This window comes from Hydractinia symbiolongicarpus, chromosome 1 (genome assembly GCF_029227915.1).
Source record: "Hydractinia symbiolongicarpus strain clone_291-10 chromosome 1, HSymV2.1, whole genome shotgun sequence".
Lineage (NCBI taxonomy): Eukaryota > Metazoa > Cnidaria > Hydrozoa > Anthoathecata > Hydractiniidae > Hydractinia > Hydractinia symbiolongicarpus.
Window position 1 is genome coordinate 6571514 of NC_079875.1, and position 11648 is coordinate 6583161.

At 32.1% G+C, this 11648-nt stretch overlaps 1 protein-coding gene across 1 annotated transcript in view; it reads left to right on the forward strand.

The window, feature by feature from the left end:
* LOC130634897 (cubilin-like) overlaps nucleotides 1-11648 on the forward strand; it is a 34814-nt gene that overhangs the window by 2024 nt on the left and 21142 nt on the right. Inside the window, exons 2-13 of the mRNA XM_057444655.1 lie at nucleotides 2339-2371; nucleotides 2798-3016; nucleotides 4958-5110; nucleotides 5865-6428; nucleotides 6993-7202; nucleotides 7512-7874; nucleotides 8198-8533; nucleotides 8705-9127; nucleotides 9475-10275; nucleotides 10639-10989; nucleotides 11163-11510; nucleotides 11591-11644. Coding sequence (XP_057300638.1) covers nucleotides 2339-2371; nucleotides 2798-3016; nucleotides 4958-5110; nucleotides 5865-6428; nucleotides 6993-7202; nucleotides 7512-7874; nucleotides 8198-8533; nucleotides 8705-9127; nucleotides 9475-10275; nucleotides 10639-10989; nucleotides 11163-11510; nucleotides 11591-11644 — 3855 coding nt within the window. The remainder of the gene's footprint in view (nucleotides 1-2338; nucleotides 2372-2797; nucleotides 3017-4957; nucleotides 5111-5864; nucleotides 6429-6992; nucleotides 7203-7511; nucleotides 7875-8197; nucleotides 8534-8704; nucleotides 9128-9474; nucleotides 10276-10638; nucleotides 10990-11162; nucleotides 11511-11590; nucleotides 11645-11648) is intronic.

The following is an 11648-nucleotide window of genomic DNA, read 5'->3' on the forward strand; positions in this document are numbered from 1 at the left end:
TGCTACCCCTTAAGGTAGATACTACCCCCGGTCCCCACATACACAACCGGTTCCGAAGTGATTCTGATTCATAAATGGTACTCACATGGATACCTTAATTTATCATAATTAATTAATATATGATTAATCTCTTTCGCCGAGTGTAAATGATTGTTTGTTTGTGGGTAGTTTGTCATCCATTCGGCAATATAAAACTTTGTGCTAAAAATGAATGAGCTTTTTACCATATTCACTCTTTTCTATGGAAAATGTCCACAGAGATTTCTGAAAAAGTATTTGTGATTTACTTTTAAATGTTTTTTTAATGATTAGTCTAATTTATGTTAAGAACTTTATACAACAGAAAAAATAAATCGCTCTTAGAAACAATAGCTTTTGAAAAAAAAACTTTTTTCAGGAATAAGGAGCACCGGAAATTCGTCTTACACGGCCTAAGAAATAGTTCAAGAGAAAACATTGATGTGACCCTCCATCCTCGCTTGTTCTGAATATCAGTTGCGTGTGAAGGGCGCTTAAACTGGCACCTCAAATCATATATACAAGCCAATAAATCTCATAGAAATGATTTTTTAGGTCGTTAAAAAAGCTCCATACGTTGAATAACAATAATAAAGGCAGGTCGTGGTTTTGTGTAGCATTCTGAAATAAAATTAGTCTTAATTTAAAGCAAACTGCAAGGACACTTTCCGCATAACAAGTCAGCATTAGAATCGCCTTCCTCGTGACAGGGCCTTTCTGCAGAACAATGGCAACCATAATTTTAAAGGATTTGGTTTTAAGAGAAATATATTTAACTATTAAAGGAACTCAATTTGGAAGACTGCCAGTGTCAGATCTTTCTTTTCAAAGTTAGGGGAAAATTTTTGTGTCCTGGTTACAAGAGCGATAATATTTCTTAGGATTGAAACAAACCTGATAAATTCTGTAAATGTTAACCTAATACCCATTGAGGCAGCAACCTTCTTTACTATTTGTAACAGTTGATCTGGCACTTCATATCATTAGTATTATCAATGACGGTCATAACAAGAGGTTGCAGCGCTTCTCAGGCTCATATTCAAGATAAGACATCCTGCAGCTCTGATACCTGCTAGAACTGCAACCCCATGGTAGGTCAGCATCAGAGGTTGATATATTACCCGAAATAATTTTCAATCACTTGTGTGGAAACCCTTTTTTAGGAGTATTATGCAATCGTTACAACCTGGTTTTTAGTGTCTCGTGGACCTGAAAAAATTCTGCCGCTATCAAATCTATGAAAAGGCAAAATGGCCTGAGAACGAGGTTGCAATCTTGCAGATCTTAACAGATGAGCTTGGGTATAACAGCTCTGGAACGACGAGGAAAAAGAGGCCCTGGGGACAAAAAGGCCTTAGATGCACACGGCCACTATATTCTAATGAATGTCACGTTTATTAATAGGATATTTATAATGTTGTTTTATTGTTCAATATAAGAGCGTCTGAGTGAGTACTTATGAAACTTCCTACGTCTGCGAAGAGTACTTATATGACGGAATGTTTATTTATAAACTTTCTGTTATAACAAAACTTTACTCACACAAACAAAAACATTTTACCACATTCGTAAACATTGTGTTCAATCAAAAGTATCGGTTAACATCATCCTTGTCCCAATGTTTTTTTGCCTCCTTGATATTTTTCGCCGTCTTCTCCCATATCAAAAAGGCAAAAAAAACACTGGAGACGAGGAAGGATTAACATCGGAATATTATCATATCAACTTGCTGAACCACATTACGGGAAAATATCCGCAAGTAAAAAAACACTCAAATTTTTTAAACTTTTAAACTTTAACGTTGGTTCTAGCATCATTTGTTAAATTGTCATCCTCGTCTCAAGTGTCTTTTGTCTTTTTGATATGAGAGACTAATTTCAAGAAGGCAAAAAACCCTGGGGACGAGGGTGTAACATTGTAATATTTAAAATCCTACAGAAAACACCTGCCAGCCTTTTTGCAGACCTGTTGTCTTTTATAAATTGGTTCCCGTGGCCTAATAACCAAGTTTAAAAGGCACAAGACCACTGAGGCCACTCTCTAACACAAGTAAAAAAAAATGTTTGACAAAAGGTCGTTTTTGATACCGCTTGATTTTTAGGGCGTATTTTTGGCCGTGCGAATTTATCTGCCATGTTTATGAGTTTAATTTTTTCTGCAAAACTAAAACAGAGCACTCTCTTTATAATACACTGAAGTAGTAGACGTACCTTGAATAAACGTCAAACTAACCACTCATTAAACGCCAAGGCTAAATATACTGGATGTTTGTTTTAAATAATGTAGTTTGTTATTTCAAAAAATCTTATTCGTTTTTTAGGTAAAGTAGAAGCTGTAATCACAGAAGAAAGTGGTAAGTGATAAAAAACGTTGTAATTTGATAAAAATTTAATGGTAAACAATTTTTCACCGTCAAATTTTCAGGACCCTTTTTTTGCTTTTTGATATCGTAGACGGCACTGTCTTCGAAATCAAAGCTCAAAGGGTCTTGAAACGAAGTTGACTTTTTACGCTTTATCGCCAATCTTTATGTAAGGCCGTGAATATATTTTCGCATTTTTTACGACCTGTAAAACTTTGGCGGGGAACTAGAGTGTTATCTGGATAAGGCGGGTTAAAAAAGAGGGAACAAAACCGTACCAAATCCACGTGCTAATTCGGTATTATGCCGAATACCAAAACAAGGACTCCTTAAAATAAGATTTTTTGTTCTGTATTATATACTTCGTACCAAAACAAATATGGTGCAGTTTTCCTTAAAAGTTAAATTTATTTTCAGGATTCTGCAACAAGATTTTTGCTGGCGCTGGTGGACAAATTTTAAGTCCAGACTATCCAGAAGAATATCCAGATAATTTAGGATGCACTTGGGTTATCAAAACTGATGTAAACTTTAGAATTAAGATAACATTTGAAGAGTTTCAACTCGAAGGTGCAGCAAAATGCCTCGATAAATTAGTTGTAAACGATGGAATTCAGCAGAATTCTCCACGTTTAGGTATGTTTTTTTATTTAAATTTTGATCAATCTGTACATGTGATTTCTTTTAAAACTCAGTAAGATATATGCACTTAAATGTTAGATTTGGATTATAGACTTGAAATTTTTATTGCATTTCTTCATCAATTCTTTTTACTTAGCAATTTGTCACGACTAACAGACTTGTTATTTTGTCATAGAAATTTCTTTCTTACCTTGTATAGCTGCAATGGTAGTCTCCTTACAGTAATAACTAGCTAATAGTTTAAATATCTTATTTTTGGTGGGCTTTTTGGGATATTGCTTTTGAATAAAACATTTCTTCCTTTTTATCAGATGAAAATTATTGCCCCATGAAATAAAACATTTTTTTTATCAAGAAAAATTTTCTCGGCACACACATATTTTCCTTTCATTAGGTGTCTAAAAGACTGCTTTCTTTTGATTAAATTGTATAGCTATAGTAAAAAAATGAACATTTCAGTGCTTTTTGAGTCCCAGGACCACCATCAACATATTTCAGGTACATGCAGCAAAATTTTGTCCCAAGATTTTATAGCAAATTTTATCAGCAGTGTCCTGTATCCTATTTTTGTATGTATCTTGCAGCAAAAAAGACCTTTCCACAAATAGGGTGTTGTAGAAAAGCATTTATTAGCTTTTTTTTGACGTGAAAAGCAAAAACTATGATGACTCTTTTTCAAGAACTGCAGTGACAGAAGTCAATTATGTTTTTGATAGTTTTTAGCAGTAAATTAAATTCCCTTTTTTATTTTAATTCAAAAAACTTATATTGCAACATTAAGTTAATCATTTTTGGAAACCATGTTTGTTGTTTTTACAAAATAGTCCAAAAAATGGTAAAATGATGCAGAAATATTGTTGAGTGGTGCGAGCCATTGTTAATTTTGTTGTTGTAAATGCATAAAACATTCAGAGCCGAATCAAGTCAATTTTGCAACATTTTTTGCAACATATTGTTGATTATGGGTCACGAGCAACGTTTGTTACTGCAACAACATTTTGTTACGTACACCTAAAAAATCTTGATTGTAGCCCTGTAAATTTAGATTCCGAATTGACATGGTATATTATTTAATGGAATTTAAGCCAGGAACAAATGTGGGATTTCCTTATGCTAATGCAAAAAAATGAACAAATTAATGCACTCAGTTAGTACAGAATCTGTTTCTGTGGTAAGGTTTGATCTGGTTGATTCCAGATTCAATACAATAGCTGAAACAAATATGGGTCATAACATGTCGGTAAGATATTTTTTGTGGACACCCTATCTACCTTGTAACAATGCTATAACATTTTTTTAATATTTTTTTAATGATATAAATGGCTGTTTCTCTGTTGATTTCTATCCCCAATGGTCTGCATATAATCTAGATGTATAGTTTTAGATTTTTTGATGCTTAATGCTGTTATATAAAAATTGTAATAATATCATAAATTGTCGTAAATTGTTTTGTTTAATTAGTTTTACCTTATATCTTTCTATTCTTTTGTTAAGCAACTTAAGAAAAAAAGAAGAATAGGTTGCTAACAAAATTAATTGTTTTGGAAAGTATATTTCTGCTACTTCACAAAGACTGGCGTCTTGAATTTTCAGTGCAGTTTAAAAACACCAGTCTAATACATTTATGTTGCTATTTATCATCAGTAGAGTGAACAAGTTAATACATTTACCATGCCTGTCACAGAGGGAATTACTTTAATATTAAGACTATTTTTTTGTAAATCTGTATTCTATATAATATCCCTTCTAAAAATAAAAATATGAATGTTTGGTATATTAACAGTTTTGAAAAATACACAAATGCAAACAAGTAAAAATATATTTGTCAGGTAATTGTATTGGGCTAAAAACTGTGAGATTATTTAATGTTACTTGAAATGTGAAAGAAATTTTGTATACTATTTCTTTTAACCTTGCTTTGTATTTCTTTTCTAGGTACCTTTTGCGGCACAGAGGCAAAGAATAAATATTTAACATCGTCTGGCAATCAAATGTTTATGCAGTTTATCACAGATGCGAGCATCGGAAAAAAAGGAATAAAAATATTTTGGGAAGCTATTCCAAAAGTTGCACTGACTACTCCTTCAGGTAAGATTTAGAGTAGAGTTTAAAGTATTGGCACAACAAGCAAGCAAAATTGTTATGTATTAATAATAAAAGTTGGGCAATGCAAACAATTTTGTTGGGTAACTTTATTAACTATAATGTAACCATGTTTTAATTTGAATTTTGTTGGGTAACTCTACTACCATTAGGTTTGTGATGTACACAACCTTTTGTAGCGATAAGGATACATTTCTAAATTATGATCTTCCTTGTATTAATTTTATTTACAGTATGTAAACATATTAAAGAACATACAAAAATGTACAATTAAATACACTTTGTGTGTTAAAGTTCCATTAACTAAGCCAATGATTTTTTTACTCAAATTTTTTATTATTATAACCAGGAGGGTTGTATCAAAAAAAGTGATCACATTGTCTTGTTCAAATGTGCATTTTTATAAAAATTTAATTTTTTTCTCACATTTTTAAAACATACACTTTCTAAAAAACCCGTTTTTTTCAGAAATTAATACTGATTTTACAGTTTGTTCCAACAATATCCTTGCATCAAATCTGCTTTTTAAGAGCAATTTAAACTTTATTAGAATATGCATACACCAGCTCCAACTAGCTAAAAATGAGGAAAATGTCAATAACTCTAAGTAGATACAATAATAACAAGTATAACAGAATGATCTTCCATAAATTGCATTAAAAAATACTAGATGTCATTAAGTCCATCAGTTTTTTTCAGACATTTTTTTGTCTATTTGATTAATAATTTTTTGATTTAGAATCGGCTTTCAAAGATCCTTGGAAAGGGATGTCTGCCCCCAAACAAATCATAGATTTTGATTCAGGGTTAGCAAATGGAACAGTCTGGGCTCTTGATAATAATTATGACATCTTTTATTTTGATGGTAAAAACTGGGATATTCAGGGTGGCAAGTTAAAATCAATATCTGTTGGTGAATCTGGTATCTTTGGACTTAATCCATCCAACAATTCAATTTATTGGAGAGCGGGTGCAAGTTTTAGCAATCCTGCTGGTGTGAAATGGCAGATGATATCAAAAAATGCAAAAAATATCCAAAAAATAGAATCAGGAAACTCAGGTTATATTTATGGATTGGATTCAAGCAATGCATTATATTATACTCACATACGTAATATCAATCAATTGGATGAGAATTGGCAGCTTATGAAAACTGATTTAAAAAATGGTGGAACAATGTCTGGCACGATCAAAGATATATCTTGTGGTTACTTTTCATGTTGGGTTGTAATGACGTCAGGAATTATTTATGGAATGAAGACTCCTTGGAATCCTGAAAAAGCCAAATGGACTAAAGACTCTGGTAATTAAATTTTTCTTTTTTACTCTTTTTAATGTTGTTTATCAGCCTTTGTAATTCAGTTTTCTATGCACCAGCAAATAATTCCCACTACGATCTTAAAATGGAAAATAATTGTTGATTTTTATAAGTAAGTTCTAAGAAATTTGAAAAACGGACAAAATCAATGAAATCAATAAAATGGAAAAGGTTTTTTTAGCAAGATTTTGGTACGGTTGTAGTACAAAATACACATAAATTGTTAGGTGTGCTGCATTGTTTAACTTCTCTATATCTTGCATGTGCTAATAAAAACACGTCAAAATTAATTTTAAAGTCTGGGTACATGCTTATGCAATGGTCTTTCCTGAAAAAAAAATGGATAGAAACCAAGTACCAACACAGTACTCTTTAACAATAAGAAAACAACCTACAGTGTTAAAAAGTTTAACTAAATGATGTATTACTGTATGTCTTGCAACAGTATTATGATCAATTATATTTGCCATGGCTGTCCACTAATAAGGTCTGAGGCCAGATTATACTTTAAACATATCATATTTATTGCATATATTTTACTTATTTCAGGTAACTATGAGCAAATAGTATCTGGCTTCGGTGATAATATCTGGACCCAAAATTCCAATGGAGAAATATTTCGAAAAAAATTTGTGAGCAGTTTACGTCCTTTGGGGGCAGAATGGAAAAAGCAATCAGAAACATTGTTTACAAAAATAAAAGCTGGTTTTACTGGTGTTTTTGGGTTAACAAAAGATGGCGATCTTGCTTTTTATAAAGGTAAAGAAATTATTAGAAATTTTGATGCCAACAATTAAATTTAAAGCCCTGAACCCTAAGTTTTAAAGATATAATTTTTACAATGATTAACAAGTGCATGTGGAGGTCATTTTTATCACTAAAAATATTTAGAAAAAAAAGCTTTATTATCTCATGTTGTGTTATCCTCTGTGTTTAGAATGTGAAGTGTAGCTTAGCATTAACTCCTTAACTAATCCTTGTTATAGTTGTTAGTGATTCAATTCTGTGAAAAATGTTTTGTACATGTAATTTTATTCGGTTAATGCGTTTTTTTGTTAATTGTTATAGATGCTGTATGTGGAAGAGTTCTTGATGAAACTAGTGGTTCAGTTAAAAGTCCCAATTACCCATCCAATTATCCTCCAAACAAATATTGTCTTTGGGTCATAAAACCCACTAAAAGTAACACAATTAATTTAAATTTTCGAAGTCCATTTGAAGTTAAAGATATTCCTTCATGTGGAGACTACATTACAACTTCATACCCAGGAATTAAAGAACCAATTTTAGAATGTGGGTCAACTGTAACAGATAAAACAATTGATTCAGATCAAGTTTGGATTGAGTTTGTATCGAATGACAATGAAGAGGCTGCAGGGTTTTCACTTGATTATGATGCATTTTATCAAACTACAACTCCTAACCCACAAGGTATGTTGAATTTTTTCTCTTTGAAACATTTTTTGTTAAAAATTATTGTTATCAATTCTTCCCATCATAATAAAAAGAAATTAATATCCTTTGCTAGATTTAATTAGTGTTCTAATTAAAAGTTAAGGTATATGAGCTTCAAAATCTGTCGTAAATTCAGCATCTGAGTTATATTGTTAATGTTAACGTTAACGTTAACATTAACATTATAACTCAGCCACGTCTTTTTGATGGTTGCTGCGAGTAGCGATTGGGAAATTCCTGTTGGTTTTTCTCAATGGGCTTACGACTAGTATTTAAATAATCTTGTTTTTATTTAATAGTATCAACATCCACTACTCCTATACCATCTGACTGGTATATCATTGTTCCTCAGACATACTTTGGTAGAGATGTTACTATTAAGAATATATTGCCATCAGATGAAAATTCAGTATACATGCTTAGCACAGATAACCGTGTGTTTTTCAGAACACCTTCTGGAACATTAGAATATACAGGAAGACCAATCAAAGCGTTAGCAGCGAGTCCAAATGGTGTATGGGCATTAGATACAGATAACAATCTTTTATGGCGACATATTAAAAATTATTGGGTAGAATTGAAGAAAAGTACTCCATACGTTGATGTTTTTGCTGGACCTAATGGAATCATTTTAGGTAGTTTTACCACCAATACATAAGCTTGAATTTATTGTGTGTGCTATGTGTAGCGTTATGGATATTTTACTCCATTTTTATCAATAATAAGTGTATTTGATTGCATCCTTTTTACTTTTTTATTTCATTGTTATAACTTAGTATATATCTATGTGTTTTTATTTTGTGCAGTGCGTGATGCTACTGGTAGTTTATCATACTGCGTCACAACATCTGGAAAGACAGATTGTAAAGAAATACAAAAGTTGAAAAATGTTGCAACAGTTACATCAACCAAAAAAGGATTTTGGGTTGTTGATGACAACAGCCAAACATATTTTGTTGATGTTAGGAAACAGCGTGATTCTGCAGACTTTGTGTTTAATGTAGAACCTGTCCCAACTTCTTTAAAAGACATAGCTACAACCAGCACTGGGGATGTCTGGGGCTTGCTACCTAATGGAAGTTTAGTATACCGTAAAGGTGTGACTGCGTTTAACCCTAGTGGTTTACCATTGCAATGGAAAGTTATTAATATTGAGGGTGATGAGTTATATCATGGATATGATAATATTTTTGTTAAAACGAAAGACGGAAAGGTGATAACCCAACGAGGTATGTATTATGTGTTGTCTGAAAATATACAAATATTTACAGATCCTTATAAATACAGCTTTCTTGTGTACTTTTATAATCTCAATTCTGTAAGCGAATTATATTGAACAAAATCATTAATATTTATAACTTTTTTAGAGGTCTATTAAAAATAATTGGAAGTTCTGATTTTTTCAATTATAAGAATCTGTCATTCAACTGACTGTAAATAAACATTAATATTCTATTTCTTAGTAAAACGATAATTTGCCTAATATATCAAAGAGTATACAAATATTATCTACATTAGTATCGAGATGCTTACTATGTAAATGTTCTTGATTTCTCTTTTATTTTTATCTTAACAGATATAAGGAAGACACAATCCATCCCAGATGGATGGAAACAGCTAAAAACGTCTGTTAATAAACCCTATAAAGTTGATTCTTATCCAAAGGGTGAACGATTAGAAGTATGGGTACTAGGTGGTAACAATGGAAATAAGCCCTATGCTGGTATTTACAATGGAGGAGATAATATGGAAGTGAAGTTTGAGTTAAAAGGGAATGTTAAACTTTCTGATTTATCCATTGGAGAGTCTGGTGTATGGGCAATAGATCTTGATGGGCGAGCTAGATATTACGATGAAACGACCAAAGATTGGATGGTGATACCTAAAGATGATCGTGTGTGGAAGTCTATTGAATCTGCATCTCCATATGGTACTGTGTTTGCCATTGACAGTGCAACAAATGAATTATACTTTCGTGATGGTATAGCACAGGGTAATAGTTTAGGCAATGAATGGGTTGGAACTGGAGTGAACACTCTACAGATTTCTAGTGGTCCATACATTACATATGCTGTCCTGGATGATGGTCAGTTAAGATCTTTTAGTATGCCTCCGAGTAAATCAAATCTTAAAACATGGATTAGTTCGTGGAAAATCACTGATAAGAACATTGAAAACAAACTTTCAGTAGGTTTTGATAGCTCCTTAGTATATCTTAATTCTGATAATTTTTTGGTGCAACGTAATCCACTGACATTAAATCATGAAGAAGATGACTCAAAATGGATATGGCAAATCAATAATATCACACTGACTGATGTTTCTGCCGGTCCCATCATTATTGGAATCTCTGCAGATGATCTTGTCATTAAACCAGGTAACATGATTAGAAGTTTGAGTAATGAACAAAAAGCTCAATTAACTCTTTTACTCCAAAGTACACCAATGGATGTTGCAACAAGGCCATAATTATGACATGCCACATCAACCATAACATTAAAATCATTCTGCTTTGAGATTTCTTAGTAACTCATCAATGTGAAGCCCATATGATTGAGAATTAAATTTCCAATCCAATAGGTTCAAAGACAAAAGATTATCAGTGAAAAACTATGGATATTTTGAGTTTCTTGAAAAAATGCTTTGGAGTGTTAAACACTAAGTTTTTCTATTTTCTCCAATTTTAGGAAAGTTTTGTAATTTTGACGTGAATGTATAAAATTGAAATTATGATTTTTAGTTACATCATGCTACGGATTTTACAATAAAATCACGGAAAAAACGCATGCAAGAGCAAAATTAAATGGAATAACACATTGCACATGGCTTGCAACATCCGAAGCTGCATCATTTGAAGTTGAAGTTGATGACAGATATATGCCCAAATCTGATGAATGTCTAAAAGGTTTCTTGTATTATTCAAGTAACCACCAAACTCCTTTGTTGGGTACCATGGAGCAACATTGTACAGATACTGAATTTGAAAAGATTGTTAATGGAAACCGTGTTTTTTATCAATTTTATAACAGTAATCCTTTAGCTAGTGATGAAGTGAGCTTAGAGTTTATACCAAAAGGAAAAAAAGTTGCAGGTAATTTTGGACATTAATATTATTTGAGTGTTAACGGTACGTTTATTAAGCCAACCCTTTATTTCCATAACCAACTGTGCAACGAGATGTATATAGAGTAACATAAAGTACTGTAACATAGAAATGACAAAGAACATAATAAAGAATTTAAATAAAAACACTTTAAATTTTAGGCTGCGGCGGAAAGGAAACTGGTGTATCAGGTGTAATAACAAGCCCTAACTACCCTGAGAATTACAGGCAAAATGCAGACTGTGAATGGATAATAACTGTTGAGGAAGGAAAACAAATTGAACTGACTGTGAAAGATCTCGATATAGAAGTTGATAAGAATTGCAAGTATGATTTCCTAAACATCGCAGATGAATCAACTAACAAACAACTTGCACATTATTGTGCAAAGTTACAAAATGTTGTCCTCAAAAGTAGTGGCAATAGCCTGAGATTGCATTTTAAATCAGATAGTTCCAATGAAAGAAAAGGTTTTCATATTCTTTGGCAGGTTATTGGAAACAGCACTGGTAATTATGATCATCTATCTCATGTACATTTTAAATCTTGTGTATGGCTTGTTTGTATTTTAATCAAAGTCATTTTTTAGCATCATCGACAACAACAACAACATCAAAGCCAATTGTTACAACACCATTTTCAGGTAT